This window comes from Capsella rubella, unplaced genomic scaffold (genome assembly GCF_000375325.1).
Source record: "Capsella rubella cultivar Monte Gargano unplaced genomic scaffold, Caprub1_0 scaffold_6, whole genome shotgun sequence".
NCBI lineage: Eukaryota > Viridiplantae > Streptophyta > Magnoliopsida > Brassicales > Brassicaceae > Capsella > Capsella rubella.
The window spans coordinates 11,047,344-11,069,629 of record NW_006238918.1 but is presented as its reverse complement, the minus strand read 5'-3'; the positions used below and the strand labels follow the sequence as shown (position 1 = coordinate 11,069,629).

Sequence of the window (22,286 nt, the reverse complement as noted above, 5' to 3'; positions counted from 1 at the left end):
TGGAGACAATATACATGGAGATATTCACAAGAGAGATTATTCCAAGTTCAACAAGAGCAAGGATTTCAACCAAGTCCCCAATTCACAAACCAAGGGCAATCTTATATTCAAGCTCCTCCTCAAGATAATTAAGTGAATTCCATGATAAAACGAGTTTTAGAAGGCCAAACAAAGGATTATATGGATGTTGGTAAGCGGTGTGTTGATATGCACAACAAGATGGATGAGATGTACAATGCTCTTAATGGTAAGATCACTAGATTGGCTTCTCAACATGAAGATATGAAGGGTAAGAAAGTGACTAAAGACTTTACTTATCAACATGAAGAGATCAAAGTTGTTAATGTGGGGAATAAAAAGACCATAAAGCTTGATAAAAATATCTTGGATGGTGAATGTCTATGTAATATTCCTCACCAAGACTAATACTTAGATGGAAAGGCCGAAGAATGGCTATCGAAGGAAAATTGATCAAGGCGAAGGAGAATTAATTTTTGGACTTGAGCCAAAGTATTCTTAGATGAATACAAAGCTTTTGATCGAAGAAAAATGGAAATCAGACGATGAAAATCATATTTCATACGACGATGAAGTTTCTGGCCGAAGGAGTATCGAGTACGAACACGATCACAAGTATATCATTCCATTGCATCCGCAAGCTAGTAGGTTGGTAGGCAAGCTGCTACACTATTATGGATAAGCATGAAGTTTAGGATAAGCATCAACATTTGGATAAGGATAGAGAAGGAGATAAGCTCAATTAAGCCTATCCATGCCACCTCGTGCTTCCATAGCTTCCTCCACAAGTAACCACGTCCTATAAATACCCCTCTCCTTTTTATTTATTCTTCACACCAAAAACCAAAGAAAACTTTCCCCAATGAGTAAGTGTCCGAGCTTGTCCGTGGTAGTATCCGAGTAGGATCGCTGAGAGTCTAGAGTCCCTAGTAGCCAAGCCAAGATAACTGTTATGCTAGAATTTATGGGCATAACCGTTATGCTGTCGGATTGTTATATTATTTGGTTGTTGGTTATGCTTTGGTTAGATATCTAGCACTAGTCGGATCATGCTATCCTCGTCGTATATGATACGTTAGGTCAAGTGATTGTAAACGAAGGCTCGGAGCTGGGTCGCGACGGACCGAGCAGCTACATGACGATGTAGAGTGAAGGGATGACAGATCTTCTATAGACTTTGTGTCTGGAAGTGTAGGGCATTGCCTTGGGGATATCATGGATTCGTAGGGGCCCAAAGTAGGATCGAGATGAGGTGTATTACTTGCATTTTGGTTTATTGCTTATGGCTTTTAAGCCATAATGATCATTGTTTGTCATTGCTTGTGATTGGGGGTTGGGTTGGGTTATTTTGTTAGAGATCCCGGACTTACTGAGTAATCTTAGATTACTCAAGAGTCTACCAATTTGTTTTGCAAGTAACCAGTAGTGGGAAAACCTTAGGGGAAACAAAGGACGTTAGGCCAACCGGTGTAGATTTCCTTGCCTTTGTAAGAAATAGTTTTGTGTATAATATGTATGACTCTATTTTTCCGATATTAATAATGCAATGTTTTTATAAACCATGTGTCTCCCATGGTATTATTAGTCTTGTCCGGACTAACACAACATGATTTCACAAAGAACATCTCATTTCTATTGTGTAATCATCATGATTAGTGAGTAGTCTTTTAGAGTTCTTGGGTTTTGGTAGATTAGGATGATTTAGTAGTTGGGTTATGGAGTTTAGGACTAGATTGTTTAGAATCCTTACTTATTGGTTGCTAATAAGGCTAAATCAACCTTGATTATGTTGATTTAGAACTTAGGAATTTCATGCCCGGAAGGTGTTCTTTGAAATTCTCGAACCAAACATTTTAAATGCTTTTCATTCCTAGCCTTTGGAAATTATTGCATAGGGTGATTAGTGGTTAGATAGACTTGTTTATAATGCTTATTGATCATTTGATTGCCTTTGAAAGAAGTTGATAATTGATTTATTAGAAGTTTTTTGAGCCTCCATAACCCATCTCTTTTTCATTCTAGTCAATTGGCGTAACCTGAGAATTTGTCTTTTAATTATTGCTTAGTAATGTATTATTTCTCGCTTTGTTTGATTTCAAAACTTGTTAGTATTTTGGTATTTACTTTCTTTTGTTTTGCTTTGCATTATTTAGTTTGAATTGCATTGTTAGTCAAGTTTAGAGAACCATATCAAATATCTTATTAAGGTTAAATTAAGTAAATTTGTGTATTCTTGGTGTGTTAATTAATCGCTCCTTGAGGTTAGATAATTTATTTGATCGGGTAAAATGAACACATCAATAAATAATGGTTTCATACTTTTATTAACAATGTGAGTGTGTAAACATATAAAAAAAGACGGAATATTATAATGGAAGGAAAGAGAACGTGAATTTTAGTTAGTATGATGGAAAGAGAGTGTGACTATCTAGTTGAGTGTCAATTTAGTTAATAGTGTAACTTTATTAGGCTATAATTGCACTATATTTTTCCAATATCTTCCTAACTTGGGAAATTTACTAATTGTGCCATATGTTTATGAAAAGTGACCTTAGATGCAAATAATCCTTTTAACAATGTACATACATAGGCTTACTAACAAAATATACAATAAAACCTCTATAATTTAATAATGTTGGGACTAGGAAATTTTATTAATTTATAGAGGTATAAATTTATTGATAAATTAATAATTAGTAATTTATAGAGATATTTCCTGATTTGGTAAGTTAAATATATATATATATATATATATATATATATATATATATATATATATATATATATATATATATCAAAAATAAGATTTAGTCATTATAATCAATATTTTAAAAAAACAATTACAACAAAACAACAATCATCATGAATGAATAAAACACTATAAAAATTTTGATACATGAAATCTATAATATAAATTTGAGAATAAATAACAACATAATAGTCATATTTCACTAGAAGTTTTACATGTCTATAGATATATATTAATAATTTTATGTAATTATTAATTTATAATATTATTGGGACTATATATTTACAAAGGATTTTCAAAAATATTATTATCTTATTATTTTATTGAAATGTGTCTAAAATTACACTGGTCCTAACTTATGACCGGAGATTTTTATTAATTTTTAGAGGTTATTAATTTATCGAGTATTAATTTATAGAGGTTTTACTATGGCTGTGACTAAATAACCGAATCTACCGAATATCCGGATCCAAATCCGAAAAACAAGATATCCGCTCAAATGGATCCGGATCCGGATTTTAAATTTTTACATAATAGACATATTTCACTAAAAATTGTACATGTCTATAGATATATATTAATAATATTATGTAATTATTAATTTATAATATTACTGGGACTATATATTTACAAAAGATTTTCAAAAATATTATTATCTTATTATTTTATTGAAATTTTTCTAAAATTACACTGGTCCTAACTTATGAACGAAGATTTTTATTAATTTGTAAAGATTATTAATTTATCAAATATTAATTTATGGAGGTTTTACTATGGCTATGATTAAATAACCGGATCTGCCGAATATCCAGATCCAAATCCGAAAAACAAGATATCCACTCAAACGGATCTGGATCCGGATTTTTAAATTTTTTTATCCGTCCGATTTGATACGGATACGGAAACTAAGAAAACTATGGACCGGATATACAGATTCGGTTAAATTTATTATAATACAAATATATAATTTTATATATATATATTCTTTGTGAATAAAATAAATTTTAGTCCATGAATAGTGGGAGAGAGAACACATATATATAGGAGAAGTTTAAGGAGACAAACTTTGATTTTGTCAATGTGGGACCTTTTCACACTCTCTGTTTTTGTTATTCAACTATCACTCGAACAGATAACAAAAATGTGCTCTCTTTTTATCTATAAATAATCCAAAGCCTTTTATTCTCACAACTGCTTATTGAGTTTACCAAATAAAGGCCATAATACAAAATAATTCAGATTTTGGATATCCGGGAGATAACCAAAATCTTAACGGTTAACCAGAAATTAGATCCGGAGCTCGATACCACAAAAAAGGTCGGATAACCGCATCCGGCCCACGCCTAGGTTTTATTGTACTACTCAAATATTGATTGAAACGAAATTTTAATACGAATAAGTTTTACTGATACACTAGATTATGTATCAAACTATGTAAATCATAGGCAATTCACGGGTTATTTTGTTAAACTCACAACAATATATCGTAGAGTGAGTAATGAATAATATTTTTACGAATCCAATCCATACGGGTAGGTTCTTCAAAACACATATTGTGAGTATGTAAATTTTTATGGGACAATATACATAAAAATTATAAAAGATTTACGCTCATAAAAAATTACATACTCATAATATGTGTTTTAGAGAACCCATCCGTAACAGATTGGATTCGTAAAAATATTGTTCATTACAAAGAGATACAAAATAAAAATAAAAATTATTGTTAAACTTCTATAAATTAATACTCGATAAATTAATAATCATATAAATTAATAAATTTTCGGTCCTAAGTATTAAGAATATTTTTATAAATTAATAATAACTATCAGTTAATAATTGTTTGGTCCCATTAATAATTTTTGGTCCCAAGTTCGGTCATTGTAATTTTAGACACATCTCTATAAAATAATATTATCATTTTTTTTTTGAAAATCTTTTGTTAATATTAAGTAAAATATAACTATTGTATTTTTATTTATTTTTAATTTACATTTCATGTATCAAACTTTTCTAATATCAAACTTTTCTAATATAAAATTGTTGGGCCAGTAGAATGGGTTTGATTGATAATGTACTCAAAGGTGTACAAAGGTGATGTAAGATGGAGCTGTAACCTTTTAAGGAATACTGCAAGCAGTAAGAAAAAGCGGTACAAAAAAAGCTGTACAAAAAAGTAGAGAGTGAAATTTTTAATAAAGTTTTTTGTAAAGTTTTTTGTGATTGGTAAAATATAAAAACTGTATTATTTGTAAATCTTTTATATGTTTACCAATCAAAGCCAATAAATTTACAACAATCACATGTATTAAATACACTATAAAATTTTTGGTCAGTATAATAAATTAATAAATTTTATAAATTTACTAACAATTTTTACTATAATTTTTATTTTTATTTTGTATATCTTTATACACATGGATCCCACATCACTATAAGTTATGCACACGTGGAATCCACGTCAGCGTGACTCTTGCACAAGTGAATTCCACATCATCATTAATTGAGCATTTATCACGTTTTTGTATGTTTAGGCACAAAAACTTAAATGTATGTTTCAAATTCAAATTAGTTATAAGTACATGTCTATTACATTACATGTAATAGTGCAATGTATGAATTCAACATAGTATAACTGTGCAGGTATGAAAATATACCCATAGCAAGAAGTACGTTTCTCTATGATAACTTATTGGGAAAGTAGGTTATAGTGCTATTTTTCAGATTATACTTAGATTATTTTTTAGTTATTTTATTATATTCATAACTATTTGAAACTATTTACACTTATAGTCATTATTATTTTATTAGATTTAATAAAAAAATTACAAAAATAGATAAAAAAAAAAAAAAAAAAAATCAGCAAATCCAGCAGATACCATTCAAAATGTACAAATTCAGGTAAAAATCACTAAAAGTTTCAACAGATTTTGCGATTCAACAGAAATCAGCAAAAAGTCTTTGGTTACCATTTAGACCCTCAATATTTTTACACCAACTAATTAATATTCTATTAATGTTGCAAAATTACTCTCCTTTGTTGTCCATTTTCAGTCATATCCATTTTCTATATTTAAAATGACTAAATTCCAAATAATAAACCATACCCCCTAAAAACTATACCCTAAATGTGCATTGAGGGTATTCTTGCAAAACGGAATTTAGGAATGTGCATTAGTAACAATTTGGTAAACAAAATCAGCAAATTTCTGCAGTTATCATACACATGTAAAAATTCTGCCAGATTCAGCAAAAATTCCTCGGTTACCATTTACACCCTATGTATTTCATCATATGAAATTATGAATACTTTATTCTAGTCCAATGATATTTGGTTTTAGTGAGGTAGTTCATTTCGTTTATAATTTTTAATCTAGTAATAAAATTTATCTAAAGAGGTTTCTTCCAAGATTATAGCATATTATGTTAAGGAGAAAAAATCACCAATATATTATATTGTACGCAAAGATCAAAAGTTACAAAGATCGAAGTCCACAATTAATGCAAAGAAGAATTTATAGATGAGTTCATAATCAATCACTATCACATTCATAAAACCAAGCAAAACAAAAACCACAACCAAAACCAAACAAAAACCCAAAACACTTGTCATTTCCTCCTCCTAGTTATCTTAAGCATTGAAGTGTAATAACACCATCTCTTGGTGCTTCATTAATATCATAAGATGTTTCTACATCTGCATTAACATCTTTTGATTTTGTTTTACCAAAAATGAAACTTGTCTTGTTTTTTTTTTATTGATTCCACTTGGGTTTGAGTAACACTTGTCTTTTTTTATTTTTTTATCGATTCCACTTGGCTTTGAGTAATCTCATTCAACGAGTACAATATCTCAGTCTCTCCTTGAAAACCTTCTTCCACATGAACACTATGAATTATGACCGATTCTTCCAAAGACTCTTGGTGTGGTCTCATATTGTATTCATGAACAAGCAAGCAATCGATAAGGACACTAATAAAAAGTATTACTTCCAACGAGTACAATAATCTTCTTCACCACTACTTTATCTTCCACCTTCTACCCACAAGACTTCATACGAAACACAAGCTCCATTAGTTTCCCTGTAAATTTTATGAATCGTGTATGCATCGCTCATTGTTATATTCTCGTATTCATTCTTGACATCGAGAAGGCTTCTAGCTTTAAATATAGGACCATGTACTGTGAAATATAGATCTCACTATCAAAAAGATCTCATGCTTCTTTTGATGATGTAGCATAAGCTGTCCAAGAAAAAACTTCAATGCTTACTCTGGTCTGGATTAGGAATAGTGTGTGAGCATCTTTACATTCCATCCATTGTCTCCATCAGATTGAAAAGTTATCAGCGGTTGCATCAGATGATAATGCATCATAACTTACTCCTTCAAATTCACGAGATGTCGATTAAGTTAAATACAACGGTTCTTGCTGATAAATTCCCATCTCCACAACATCCTATTGATTTAACACCTTGAGAAGGGGTTTTTATCTGTACACTCTAATAATCATAGTTTTTTCCATCAAATACAAGAACATAATCCATCGATCCCATAATGATCCTTGATTCAACTAGAACAATGATCTCTAAAATAAAATCTTCAACTAGCAACGTGAATCGAATATTAATTAGGAGGATTGTATTTCTTTTTGTATGAAGAGGTTTGGCCTTATTTATAAAAAAATATACACGGATCGACTATACAAATTTCTAATAATATAATTAACAACAAGATAGATGTAAATATAAGTGAGGATTTATCATAAATTTGATAATATATATACAAAAATAAACATTTTATTTTCATTTGTTTTCGTAGTTCTTAATAATATCTTATTGATCTTCGAGGATAAGGAGACTCCAACTTCTGAGACGCTCCTCCAAGCCGTTAAGGAATCCCGTAGTTGGCATTTAGCTACAGAATGTAAGTAGGCAAGAAGCCAATTCCCAAGGTCAGCTCCATCAGTTAAAACCCATAGTGAAGGCTTCGAGTGTTACTTAGATAATGCTTGGCGGGCGACGGATCTAACAGGTGGCTTTGGCTGGATATTTCAGGATCCCCATTCCTCTTTCAAGCTCCAAGGAGCAACTTCACGACCCTTTGTGTCTTCTGACCTAGTGGCAGAGACTCTCACATTGCAAGCCGGAATAGGCGCTGCTAGAGATTCGGGTGTTTCAAGGCTGACCTGCTTCTCGGATTGTTTGGAACTGGTTCTTCTTCTCAACTCCGGAGGTCAGCATAACGAGATTGATGGTCTTCTCGCTGACATTGTTTGTGCAAAGCCCTCTTTTCTCTCTATCTCTCTATCTTCTAGCCCCTCTCCCGTTGGAGTTTAACTTTCTATTTTAATGCATTTGGTTTAAAATTCGTTAATATTTTCCAACTTTTTCCAACTTTTTTTTACAATTCGTTAGTTGGCGCTTAATATTTGTGACATGTGTCATTTTCATTAATTATTAGTTTAAAATTTTAAAATTCTTTTATTTTAATCCATTTTGTTTTTTTAAATCATTCACAATCTCTTGTTATTCAATCAATAATTTATAAGTTTCATTTCAAATCTAGTGTTATTCAAAATATCACAACTTTTCTTTCAAAAACTACAGAATGTGATTCTAGTAGACTTTTCTATCATTTTTAGTTCGAAAATATGAGCGACAAATCATACCTTAATAGGTGAAAGTTTGAAGGATTGAAAACACAGTGTATAAAACCAATTAAAAAGTGATCGTAAACCATATCTGGACTTGTATCTTCTATACTGTCTCTCTCACTCTCAAACACATAGATGAAGAAAAGAAAGTGATCGTAAACCATATATGCGACTTTTATCTACACTTTTTTTTTTCTCTCACTCTCAAATACATACGTTGCTCAATCACGTTGATGTTGTCAATCCATTCGTGAATCAGAACTTAATCAGCTGTTGACTCCCACATGTCACCATCGATGGTTGTGAAATATGCAAAACCGATGTCTATGTGGAGATCGAGAGATTTCAAAAGGGTAATGATTTCAGCCAAAACTCAGAAAAGTCGACGGAACACGAACTAGACAGTGTTGGGTGATGTTGGGTTTGGGTTTATCTGGATTACTTGAAATCCGTTAATGATGAGCCGATAGGACACGCCGTTCATGTCATATATTCTGTTGTATGAATGGATACGCCAATCCCGAAACAGCTTTTTGATTTCGTTGTCATCTTATGTCCAAATAAAACCAAGCTCAGTCGCACTATTTATAAAATAAGCAAAACCAATCCAACAGTCTATAATAACCGGCAAGCTCAGTGGTTGATATACATGAGCTGGGGATACTTGCATAGCAGCATTTGCAGTCGCTATTGTAGACGAGCAAGCCTCATAAGAAATTGCATTTGCTGGTAATAATTTAAGACATTCTTTCGTAAAAAAATATGAAGTACAAAATTAATTTGCTCTTTTTTGGATCAAAGAATTCTCATATATGGGCTTTTTCCCTTGTTTTGTACTTAGGGTTAGTTATTGGTGTGTATATATTACTATCATATTTGAAGGTACCTTTTCACGACCTGTAGCTTTCTTCGACCATTAGAATTCTCATATATGGGCTTTTCCCCTTGTTTTGTACTTAGGGCTTTTCACGACCTGTAGCTTTCTTCTCCCCTACTAAATTACTATCATATTTGATGGTACGTTTTCTTCTCCGTCAAAAGTGAGTATTTCCTATTGCTTTTTTACTTTTCTTTATTATCACGTTTTGTATCATTAAATTTATAAGAGATAAATGTTGATAGTTAATTAACAAAGATACAAACAAAAGCAAATTTATGCAAGTTGGAAATAAATTCATGGTCGGCCAGTTAATAAATAGTTACTTTTTTAACACTTTTTTTTATTGTATGGATAGTTATCTGTCACAATACAATTATTCATAAGCTGTGAAAGCTAAAGTTCAATATAATCAAAGGTTTGAACATAAAAGTAAGATGCCAAGATGTTAGTGCAGCTGCTAGTGGATGCAATTAATCAGGGTTTTTGCATTGGTTCTGGCAAATTCGACAAATTAATTGTCGAGACAAGAGTATTAACAACTCTAAACCAAAATTTTGGAACTAACAAAACCCATAAGGGGTATAAAAATAGGTTGAAAGTCTTGTAGGGTAAGTAACTAGACTTGGGAGATCCTTTTCGTTTTAGTTCTTGTTCCGGGTGGGACCCTGAAACGAAGAAATTGACTGCTACAGATGAAGTATTATATGTCTTTGCGAAGGTAAGAAAAATTATAAAATAAATTTTTTGAATATTGTATTGTTGCTTATATGTATCAAAAGTACTAAAATGTTTTTATTTTTAAAATAGGCTCATTCAACTAAGATACATCTGCATGATGAGTCATTTGAAGATTTTGGAGATTTACAAATGATATTTGAATCAAATATTACAATTGGAAGGAATGTTGTGGGAATAAGCGATGCCATTAATGCATATACATATCAAGTTGAAGACAATGAAGCGATAAATAATTCAAGTCGTGTCCAAATAATGGAAGATGAGGAAATTGTGTATGAAGAAACATATGTTCAAGAAGTTTTCTCTGCATTAGACAAGAGAAGGGGGGGGGGGAAGCTACTCCAAGAAAGAAGGCTAGAACTTATGCTCTTAACTAGAACAAGGTTTTTGATGAAATGAATTCAATGCAAGAATTTGGTCATCAGATTTTTGGCCTCACACAGAAAACATGGGAAAAGGTAAACGAAGAAAAAGAAGGTGAGGACAAAGCTAATAACGTGTGGGAAGCTATCAAAAGAATTTCTGAATTGGATGAAGATTTGTGTTACGAGGCCATGACATTGATTCACAATTTAGGTATGAAATATGGTTTCACCCATATGCTTATTGCAGATCGCAATGGATGGATCATACAAAACCTTTGTAAACCATGAGAATAAAGTTGAATGCATCAACAGAGATTGAAGATGGGATTTTATTTTCTATTATTTAATATTCATATAGTACCACTTTATGAGCTTTTTTTGTATGTTTGATCGGAGACATTTCTTCCATTTTAATAATAATCGACTCTTTTTAATATTTTTTTAGTTCTTGAATGAAACTGGAACGATATATAAATGGCCAAAGACATGCGAGAAAATTACATGCAAATATCTATTAAACTAAAATAAATACAAAATTACATATAAATATGTATTAACCTAAAATAAATACAAAATTGTATCTTTTAATTTACTTGTGGCGGGTAAGAAAATGGATTTATACATTATGGAGGGTAAACATGTACGAAATTAGGGTGAATTTCTAATTTCACGAGGCACCAGCCCTCTCTCATTTGTATTCTCTCCACTGCGGGTGCCTCGTGAGATACTTCTTTTTCACTATTTCTTCGACAATTACTCTTTTCAAGGATTATTATATGATTTTGTCTGCATATGTGTATTATGATGTCTCTATGTATTATGCTCATCCTCTTATATATTAAAAAGAGAAGTACACATTTGATATTACAAAATTATGGCCAAAGTTTCCCAAATTTCCTATAAATTAGTGAGAAAGGAGAAACTTTATTGAAATTAGGAGAGATAATCTGAGTAAATTTATCAATTAAAATCGAAATTTCTGCCCAATTGATAAGTGACCCGCGTGCCTACCCTTTACATAAACAGATTCTCTAGACTTAAGTTTGATCCTTTAAAAAATCAGATATATCGAGAATTTTTATTTTTTCTAAATTTGTAAATATCATATAACGAAAAGTGGCTGGGTTACAACGTAACTTTACAATGATTCCTTGGCAAAAATTAAATAAAAAACAAGGAAATATACAGATTCTCAAACAAGAGAAAACAGAATGTTATCTGATCCACAGACCCATCAAATTCTTGAAGCCTTTCCTATTATTTCTCGCTGAAATTATGTTGAGGATCTCTCTGTTCAAAGTCTTGAAAATCACTGATGAGGTGATGACCCGGTGATTATGATGAAGATTATTCCTTTGCCTCCATATGGCATTGATGGTAGCTTGTGATGCGAACATCGATTATCATGTCCAGCCCGCTGAACTAGATCATGTACCAAATCCTGTACCACACCTTGTACCAGTCGTCCCAGAAGGTCCCATGACTCGTTCAAAGTCTAAAAAACTTAGAATGAGGTTCAACTTAGCTGTACAAGACACTGTAACCTCACTATAACTGAACTACGTCAACTGGTCTGTACCACCTTTACTCCATCACTACGGATATGATCCCATCGCCGAGGAAAAGCTTGGTGAAGCATTCACCCAAATGAGTCTTGAACATACCATCTCCCCAGGTATGAATTCTCCTTTGACAGGTCAAGAAATCTCTAGAATCCAAGAGAAGACAATGGAGTCACAAGAAACAAGCAAAACAAGCTTTACCTTCGAGAGTGATCGAGAGAGTGAAGATCAAGAACAAGACATCAAGGACTTGGAAGAGCTTCAAGAGACTGATCAAGCTACCCAAGAGAAATTCCAAGAAGCCATCTACTTCAAGAACCCAACAAACAAACAGGCACCTGACAAGAATCCTGAAGTAGATCAAAACGTAGTTCAGAGAACCGCTATTGGGCTTAGATCGCATCCAGGTAAGTTCTATTCAGTATTTTAGATATTTGCAGGTCCACTAAGCCCCAACAACAGCTAGAATATGTGCCCTTCAAGTGAGTTTAAGTGTGCACAATTAGTTTCTTTATTTTGACATTTTCTTTCCAAAACCAATGGGTTTTGTGTTTGCTTTTTATTTGTTTCCTTTTGTATTATTTTGCATTTATTTTTGGCCCTAGGGCTAGCTGAAGGACTCTTATAAAGTCCCCTTGCAACAGTTGTACGAATTTTAACCCTTGATTATCAAAGAACCGAACTTTCTTCATTTCTTCTCTTTAAGTGTCCTTAAGAGAATAAGCTTGTTCTTTGTCTTGTGTGTGTGAGGCTAAGATCGTGTACTGTATCAGAGACCAATCACAACTCTGTGGTGTACTTCAATCCGCTAGCACTTCCCCTTCATTCGATCCCACACGAGAGAAGTGACCGCCATCATGTCAAATCTACATCAACGACCATCTTTGTTTCACAAGAGAGAAGCGACCACCATCTTGTGAAGCCATCATATCTATCCTAAAACAAGCTCACCACCGAGTCTTGTATCATCTTGGGAGACCAATTTCTTAGGAGTTTGGGGGACAAAGGTGAGCTGAGCCTCATCCAGGCGGAAAGGCTATCCCAGTTCCTGAATAGAACAAAAGGGAGCCTTAGCCTTTTGAAGATCATTCTCCATAACTCCTCACTAAAACCACAATTGATAAGCAGGTGATCTCTGGTCTCAGCCGAAGAATCGGAGAGAACACAGTTAGGAGAAACCTGCAAATCCCAATATACCAATCTAGAGCGAGTAGGTAGCATGTTAAAGTTTTCCGTCCATATATGGAATGAGTTCCTTGGGACAGCGCCTTTAAACCAGACCAGCTTGAACCAATATTTCCTTCTTCTCTTTGCCTCATCACTTCCAAAGTTTTCGCAAAAGAGAAGCCATTACAGTCAATATTGTTAACAAACCAGCCATAAGAGTCTGGGGAGTCCGCAAGCAGGGGTAGAGGGATGGTGGTTAGGAACACATGGAGCTCAACTACCCGTTGCGATCGGGGATAAGGTAAACGCCAAGCAGAACCGGCTGTAGCATTAGCGACCTTGGATGATAGGGGCATTCTCAGATTCTTGGGATTAACATCAGCGAGGAATTTCAACAAAGGACCAAAAGGGCTCCATGAATCGTTTCAAAAGCTTGCTAGAAGACCATTCCCCACCGAGCAACGCAGAAACTTCTCTGCTAGCGGTCTCAAACGCAGCAGACTCCTCCAATTCCACGAGTCATTGTTTTCTCACTTAGGGACCAGAAATGAGACACATAGGTAGCAGAAGCAGGAAAGTGGTGCATCCAATGCCAAGAAGACCAGAGCGAGTCACCACTAGAGAAAAGGAGCTAGACAAATTTTAACTCAAGTGTCAGGTTCCACTCATAGAAGCGTCTAAGGCCTATCCCCGCTTCCTCTTTGGGGAGACAAACTTTTTGCCCAAGAGACCTTTGCTTTATGGTGGTTATCAATACTACCGGACCAGAGGAAGTGAGAGTAAAGAGATTCTTTCTCTCAAATGCAGCCCTGAGGGAGTTTAAAAGTAGACATCCAGAAAATCACTGTCCCCTATATAACATAGGAGATCAACGGAAGATGTCATCGAAAAGATAGGGCTTTGACAGTCCAGCTGAGGAAACGACACTTCAATTTCTCGACAAGAGGTGCATACTCAGATACTTTAAGCTTCTTGCACATTAAAGGCAGTCCCATATATCTAATTAGAAGAGAAGCTTGAGGGAAGCCATAATGAGCAATAGCAGCCCTTTCAACATCATCCACTCCAGCTAGGAAAAATTCTGTTTTGTCTCTGTTCTTATTAAGCCCATCATCTAGAGTTTCATTTAAGCCATGCAAAGACGAGCTACCTCCATAAAAAAATATCATCACATCATCCGAGAACATCAAATGTGATAGTTTCAGCTCTTATGTTTTAGGATGATAGAATATATAACTTGAGGAGTACCTGGATAGGAGAAGCTTTGGGAAGACCTTCATAGCAAGTATGGAGTACCTGGATAGGAGAAGCTTTGGGAAGACCTCCATAGCAAGTATAAAGAGATAGGGCGAGAGAGGGTCTCCCTGACAAAGTCCTCTTTTTCTCTTGAAGGAGTACTAGAGATACCATTAATATCAATAGAAAAAGAAAGGGTAGTGATGCATTCTTCAATCCACTTTACAAAGGGCTCTAGCAAGTTAATTCCCTATAAAGTTGAAAGAACAAAATCCCATTTGATCGAGTCAAAAGCTTTCCTCAAGTCCACCTTGAGCATACCCTGAGGCTCTAAGTTTTTTCTGTTGTACCCATGGACTATTTCAGTAGCCAAGAGGACATTCTCTGATAGGTTTCTCCCTTTGATAAAAGCGGTTTGGGAAGGGGAGATGATATAAGGAAGAATATACTTGAACCTGTTAGCGAGAAGCTTAGAGATAACCTTGTATAAGGTGTTTATATGCGTTTGTTATCTTTAGAATCACCATAATTGTGGTTGCATTCCACTGCTTTAGAAGCTTCCCAGAACTGAAGAATTCCTTCACAGCCGCAGTGACTTCACCACCCACTATACCCCAACATTTAGTAAATAACTCTACTGGATAGCCGTCAGGTCCGCTGGATTATATTCAAAGACAGAGAGAGGAAAGCTGCTTTGATCTCATGAGAAGTGAAAGGTTTTATCATCTGCGACCTTTGATCCTTAGACCATTTAAAATCCAACAACCCTGTTATGTCATCTTGCTTCGACAAAGAGGGAGAGACTTCACTCCCGAGAAGATTGGAGATGTAGTCAACACATATCTCTTGAATTCCCTCTTGAGATTCCACCTTAAGCCCATTCTAATTCTCAAGAAAATGTATATGGTTCATAGCGCATCTAGCATTTGCCATTTTGTGGAAATAACTAGAGTTACAGACACCATCTCTCAGCCAAGATATGTTAGCCCTCTGTCTGAGGAAGTTTTCCTCCGCTTTAATCAGAACCTGACATCTTCTTTCAGCTTCCAATAATATGTTTGGATTCAGAGAGGAAGGGAGATCAAGCATTTCTCTTTGGACCTAGATCATTACCACATGAGCCTCTGTAACTCTCTTTTCAATCCCTGAGTAACGCTACCTGCTGAAGTCTCTTATAAGCTTCTTCAGGGCCTTGAGCTTATTAGAAATTATGAACATATCTAACCCCACAAAGTTGAAAGAGAATTAGCTTTCCCAGATAAGTTGTATGAAACCTTGATCCTGAAGAAGATAAGTAAACAGTTTGAAGGGTTTCTTTACTTTTTGTTTCTGAACAGAGAGGCAGATAGAAGAGCAAGCGTGGTCCGAGAATCCTGGTTGTCCAAAAAAACCAGTAGATAGGGGGTAGCTTAAAGCCCAGGGGCAATTAACATGAATCCTGTCAAGCTTTTTTGCAATAGGTGAATCACTTTGCTTGTTCCACCAAATGTAGGAACAACCTCTTAAAGGTGAGGTCTTGGAGGTTTGCATTTAGAAGGCAGTCTCTGAAAACTCTAGTGGCTCTGTCGACAGTGAAGCCATCAGAATTTGAGAGCATTGTCGGGTTTAATGTCTGGTTAAAGTCACCAAGAACTGTCCAAGGTTTACCTTGCAGCTTCTGGCTTGATGAAAGACTGACAATTTTGTCCCAAAGCAAGCAGTGTTCCACTTCCTCGTTTGCCGCATAAACAAAAGAAACCGCCATTGGACTGCTGGAGTTAGGAAACTTTACTTCACATGTGACCATTTGGAGAGACTTTGATAAGATAGTAACTTTGACACTAGGGTGCCATAGAACCCAAATCTTCCCCATATCCGAGTAAATGTACTTATCTTCAAAAACCAAGCCAGACAATAAGTTATTTCTGAGTTTTGCTCGCGTGTGCTGCTGCACATGAGTCTCAATAATACTATCAAAAAGAGGATTATTACTACGAATCCATTTTTTAAATTGGTACGATGGGAAAGTTTAATAAAGCCTCGGACATTCCATTAAAAAAGGTTTATACATATCATAATTTGTTGACTTTGAAGCTATTGCCTCGCTCACGCTTGCGTTGCCGGTTTGACACCACTGTTGTGAACTGATAATCATCATACCCCCCCCCCCTCAGAATCAGCTAAATCCGCATAACCGTCTGAGTCTCTAGAAACCATATCAGAAAAATCCTCCTCTGCACCTAAGGCCCCTGCCAAGGCACTAGTACCAACTGATCCACTAGCTTCACCTACTAACTTTTGACCGTTTAGGGCTGAGGTTGATACCAAGAGAACACCTTTATTAATGTTTCTTGCACGTGCTTGCTTGCACCAGGGATTGAGGCAGAAGGAACCATAGATTCTGGTTGGGATTGCTTAACCCTGTATATTTTCAGTTTTTACTTCTTTTTTCTTAGGCGGCCATCCAAGGTGTGCACAGTAGAATTACAACCAGAGCAGGAAATTAGGACTGCCTTGCATCTTTTAACACTATGGCCAATCTCCTTACAATCGGCACAGACTGGTGGCATCCAAGGGCTAGAGACCAGCAGTCTCTTTATCTCACATGATTGAAACGTCACATTGACTGCCTCACGTAGCGGTTTCAGAGGATCGATGATTGTGAACACCTTTTACACCTCCAAGTTTTACTTGTCAGCCGTTGAAGGGTGAAGGCTCTTCAGGTCTCCAACATGCCCTACGATACGAGCGAGACCGCTTTCATTAAAGCATTGTAGAGGGACATTTCTGAGTTCCTACCATATTGGAGCAGACGAGAGCTCGGGCTTCTCCGGTGTGATTCGGGCGTCCAATCTGCTACAAACATAGTTTGTCCGTCTATACTCCACAATATTTGATCCAAGATTCTAGAACGTGTCTGGACATTAGGGAATACTGAAGAGGAAAGCATTCCCTTCCAGCTTTGAAACCGATATATCCCAAAACTTTTGGCTCCATATACCATTGACAATCATGTGAATGGTTCCCTGAGATGGGGGATCCGAGTAGAATTGCCCGATGATGAAGGACTCTCAAGATGTTGGGTGCTTCTGGATCTCCGAGTTGGGCATCTCGATGCACGCCTCTCCCGATGAAAGCTGGAATGCCTTGCCCTTCTTTGACAACGGCTTAGCTGATCCTTTAAAGAGCCTTAGCCATTTATCATCTCTTGGTGTGACTTCATTTGTAGCCAGAACATCTACCTCAACAAGTCTCGAAGGTACATCATTCTTGCTCGTTGTTACTGGAGTCGAAGGGACAGCATCAATGACCTCCTCAAACAATATAGGACGTCCTGAAGCTTCATGATCTATAAAGCTTAGATCTACGGCTGCAGGGGTAGGAATAGCCAGATATATGACGGCAATGGCTAAGTCTGAAGACGGCGCTTCAGCTAAGGCATTAGTCGGAGAGGGAGAAGGTACAATCGAAGGCAACAGAGACTTCTCAGTTTCAGAAAAGAGGGGGATGAAGGCAATGGAGCTTTTTTAGGTGGGGAAATCCAACCCTTAGGCTTTTTCTTTGGATATTTTTTCTTCCCCATAAGGAGGGGAGAGCCTGAAAGAAGGACCGGAGACGGCTTCCGCCGCCGTTGGTGGCGAGGGAGAAGAGAAGAAAAAAGAGTCATCTTTATCGCCCAGAGAAGAGAGAAGAAAAAAGGTTTTTCATAATATCCAGATTATTGGTGGGTCTAAAAATCATTTTCCACAAACATGGCCTTATCAGTCGCGTCCATTATGAAACATGTAGATGGGGGCCTATTTGTTTGATCAAATCTTGTTTAACCAAATTGTATCTTATTGTCTATTATACTACAGTAACTATTATGTATCTTTCTTGAAATTTAGGACTTAATAATTGAGTTTGTCGTAAACAGAGAAAATATATAAAAGTGATTTTTTTTCTCCACCGTACAGCTCATACGTATGTAGGTCTAAATGTTTTTTTCCTTCTTTTTAGCAACATGTATGTCTAAATTTAATATATGGTGAAAATGTAATATTAACAAACTTTTTTATTTTCTTTTCTTTTTTGGCAACATGTACGTCAAAATTATGTATGGATATTTATTAAACTTCTTTTCATATGTATTTAGTCCATTGCATATTTTAAAACAATGATTGACAGAAACTATATTTAATGTAAAGATGTTATTTTACCAAAAATATTATCTATTCAGTGTAAAGATGCTTATAAATCTTATATTCGTAGTGGTTTAGTACTAATATTTTCAGTGGTTTTTTTGGTATACATTTGATAAATTATCTATTAAAAATAAAAAAACTAAGATACAAATAATATTCCAACAACAATTACAAAAACAAAAGTTTGAGTTCATGAATCATGCAATTGCATTAACACAGTAAATAAAACATGTATCTACACTATATTCATTTTAATATTTAAAAAAACTTTAATAAATAGTAGATCAATACATAGGGAAAAATGTAAAAACTTGGGGATTAACATAATGATAAAAAATAATATATCTCTTATACATGATAAACTATAATATAATATTGAAATTTAAAAACCTCTTTACCCAAAATCAGTTTTTATTATACTATGTATGGCATGGGTTTAATAACTTATAGTATTTTTATTTTTTACATTGTAATCATTTTTATAAATATTTTATTTTTCATTTACACGTGAAATCAGTATCAATAAAAAAATACAGTACATAATTAGTATATTTGATATGTGTTGGATAAAATATAATCTATTATTATTTACATAACTTTGACAGAGTTATTATTTTATTTTAAAACATAATAATTTCATTAACATTTAGTTATAAATTACTGAAAAATTATTACCAAATAATTTAAATATTATAGCAATTGATGTGATTAAGTGTATTTTTAACATTACTTTCTTACATTTTATGTTTTTTTTCTTACATTCTAAAAGAAAGCAATTTCCAGCTTAAAGAAACCCTAAAAACTCTCTCTTCTTCTCAGGCGCCGCTTAAAAAAAAATTCTGATATAGGGCTGGAGATTGGTTGCGATCTTAGCACCACCTATGGCCACTTCCATATTTGCTTTAGTTTTCATTTCTTGTATTCCTTTTCTTTTATCGCGGCAGTTCCTAACTCTTTCTAAGTTTGGCTAGTGTGGACTAACGTTTCATGTCCGGCGTGTTTTGAAGATTCGTGACAATGCGTGGAGAGCAGATCTACCTCTGACGGCTCTGAATTTGATAGATCTGGTTGTTGTGTGGTCTAAATTACGGTTCAACCGGCTTCACTCGTTAAAGGATTTAGGTTATCTCTCAATTCCACTTTTTACCTCTCCTACAAGTCTCGTCTCTCGCCGTCGGAAGCTTCCTCTTGGGTTTTTTCTGAAGGTTGTAGCAGCTGGTTTCGTTACATGGTTCTGTCATTCTCCGGTTGGGTTAGTGTATTATGCTCAGATTATGTGTTGTATTTTTCAAGCCTTAGATTCAGCTGTTGGGTTGGCTTGTTTGTCTCCTAGCTTTGCATATATCTATGTCCTCCTTCTGATTTATTGGTGTGGTGATTTGACGATAGGTTTCATTCTGTGGGTTCTTCATTCGGATGGTAACCTCCTATAATCGCATCTACTAGCTCCTCCTTGGGATCTTTCTTGGTTTCAGGGCAGTAATCTAGACGTTGTGGCGGGTTCGATCTCTTGTCCTTCTCTTTGCGTAGCGTAACCAGTCCTTAGTCTGTAGATGGCTTTGGCTGGGTCTACGAAGGTCCGTGTGTAACGATAGGTGGTCCTCTTTGGCGTTTCCCCTCCCGTTTCTCAAGGCTTCTCCTTGATCCTCCGCCAATTCGTTTCCATTGTTACTAGATTGGTCAGGATGGTTAGGTTCCGTGTTCTGTTCTACTTGTTGTGCCGTCTTCGTTTCTAGTGTGGAGGTGGGTGTGTGAGCTCGTTTTAGTTCTCTCTTCGGGCTATAAGTATGTCTGATGACATATGATCTTTGGGTTCTTTCGAGGCTACATAGCGACTGTATTGCGACCAAATAATTTAGCGATACATGGTTTGGAGACTACATTATTCAGTCGCTAAACAGTCGTTTTAAGGTACTTAACGACGGAATAGTGACTGTTTTTGCAGTCGTTAATCACATGTTTTCTTGTAGTAGCCTGCAGCAACAGCTTGAGGAAGCTACTCGGAAGATAGAGGAACAAGTAGCTATTCAAGCAGAGCGTGAAGCAGAGGCTTCACGGGTTGCAGTAGAGGCTTCACAGGTTGTAGCTGAGATCAAGCACTTGAAGCTAGTCAAGAAGTACTTGAGCGAAACTGACCCCAATTTCATTGCTTTCCTCAACTCTAAGTCCAATGATGCCTCTGCAAATGAATAGGCTCTCTTACTTTCCCTCCTACTAGAACTTGAAAGAACGTGAAAACATGTGTAGGTTGTATTGTATTTGAACTTGGTTGTATTATGTTTGAACTTGGTTGTGTATTTTGTTGAACATGAAAACATGTTTTGTTTTTGTGTTGAACAAAAATATTATAAATAAACTTTTTTTGTGTTTTACAAACAATTCGTAATTACAAAATCAAATTTAAAAGCTTCCTAAATCAAGATTTCAAACCAATTCTGTCACAAAACAGTAAAAATTTACAGTAGCAAAACAGTCGCATAATAGTCGTACATCAGTGACTAATGTAGCGATTGATATGCGACCTATTAGTGACTGTTGTGCGACCCAGTTATTAGCGACACATGGTTTGGCGATTACGTTGTTTAGTCGCTAAACAGTCATACTTTGTTACCTAGCGACTAACTAGTGACTGTTTTTGTAGTCGTTAATCCTTGAGTTGCGCCGTCATAGTGACCAATAAAATATGTCGCAATACAGTCGCTACATAGTTACTGTATTGCGACCATAATATTTAGCAACGCAGGGTTTGACGACTACGTTATTTAGTCGCTAAACAGTCGTTCCAAAGTACTTAATAATGGAATAGTGACTGTTTTTGCAGTCGTTAATCACATGTTTTCTTGTAGTAGCCTGCATCAACAGCTTGAGGAAGCTACTCGGAAGATAGAGGAACAAGCAGCTATTCAAGCAGAGAGCGTAAAGCAGAGGCTTCACGGGTTGCAGTAGAGGCTTCATAGGTTAAAGCTGAGCAACAAGCTGAGATCAAGCACTTGAAGATGGTCAAGAAGTAGTTGAGCGCAACTGACCCCAATTTCATTGCTTTCCTCAACTCTAAGTCGAATGATGCCTATGCAAATGAATAGGTTCTCTTACTTTCCCTCCTACTAGAACTTGAAAGAACGTGAAAACAAGTATTGGCTGTATTGTGTTTGAACTTGGTTGTATTATGTTTGAATTTAGTTGTGTATTTCGTTGAACATGAAAACATGTTTTGTTTTTGTGTTGAACAAGAATATTCTAAATACATGTTTTTTTTGTGTTTTACAAACAATTCGTAATTACAAAATCAAATTTAAAAGCATCCTAAATCGAGATTTCAAACCAATTCTGTCGTAAAAACAGTTCAATTTTACAGTAGCAAAACAGACGCATAATAGTCGCACGTCAGTGGCAAATGTAGCGATTGATATGCTACCTATTAGTGACCAATAAAATATGTCGCACGACAGTCGCTATTTAGCGACTGTTGTGCGACCCAGTTATTAGGGACGCATAGTTTGGCGACTACGTTTTTTAGTCGCTAAACAGTCATACTATGTTACTTAGCGACTAACTAGTGACTGTTTTTGTAGTCGCTAATCCCTGAGTTGCGACGTCACAGTGACCAATAAAATATGTCGCAATACAGTTGCTACATAATGACTGTATTGTGACCAAATAATTTAGCGACGCTTGGTTTGGCGACTACTTTATTTAGTCGCTAAACAGTCGTTCCAAGGTACTTAATGACGGAATAGTGACTGTTTTTGCAC

General features: G+C 35.3%; 1 protein-coding gene and 1 long non-coding RNA gene across 2 annotated transcripts; both read left to right on the top strand.

The window, feature by feature from the left end:
* The first annotated feature begins 180 nt into the window (after nt 1-180).
* Nucleotides 181-10,694, top strand: LOC17881913 (uncharacterized protein At2g29880). Its single transcript, XM_023780280.1, has 4 exons — nt 181-391; nt 9,924-10,021; nt 10,111-10,338; nt 10,467-10,694. Exons 1-4 carry the CDS (start codon nt 181-183, stop codon nt 10,692-10,694), a joined length of 765 nt encoding a protein of 254 aa, XP_023636048.1.
* Nucleotides 10,695-19,304: 8,610 nt separating this feature from the next.
* LOC111830031 lies at nt 19,305-20,913 on the top strand. The gene is made up of 2 exons (XR_002833216.1): nt 19,305-19,786; nt 19,924-20,913. It is a non-coding gene; the product is annotated as an uncharacterized LOC111830031 (long non-coding RNA).
* The last annotated feature ends 1,373 nt before the right edge of the window (nt 20,914-22,286 follow it).

Bases quoted from the DNA above. Each gene is read 5' to 3' on its own strand.
- LOC17881913 (XM_023780280.1), top strand. From the start codon at position 181: ATGGATGTTGGTAAGCGGTGTGTTGATATGCACAACAAGATGGATGAG. The intron at 10,022-10,110 runs GTAAGAAAAATT...TTTTTAAAATAG, and splicing joins TATTATATGTCTTTGCGAAG to GCTCATTCAACTAAGATACA. The intron at 10,339-10,466 runs GTTTTCTCTGCA...TTTGGTCATCAG, and splicing joins AAGAAACATATGTTCAAGAA to ATTTTTGGCCTCACACAGAA.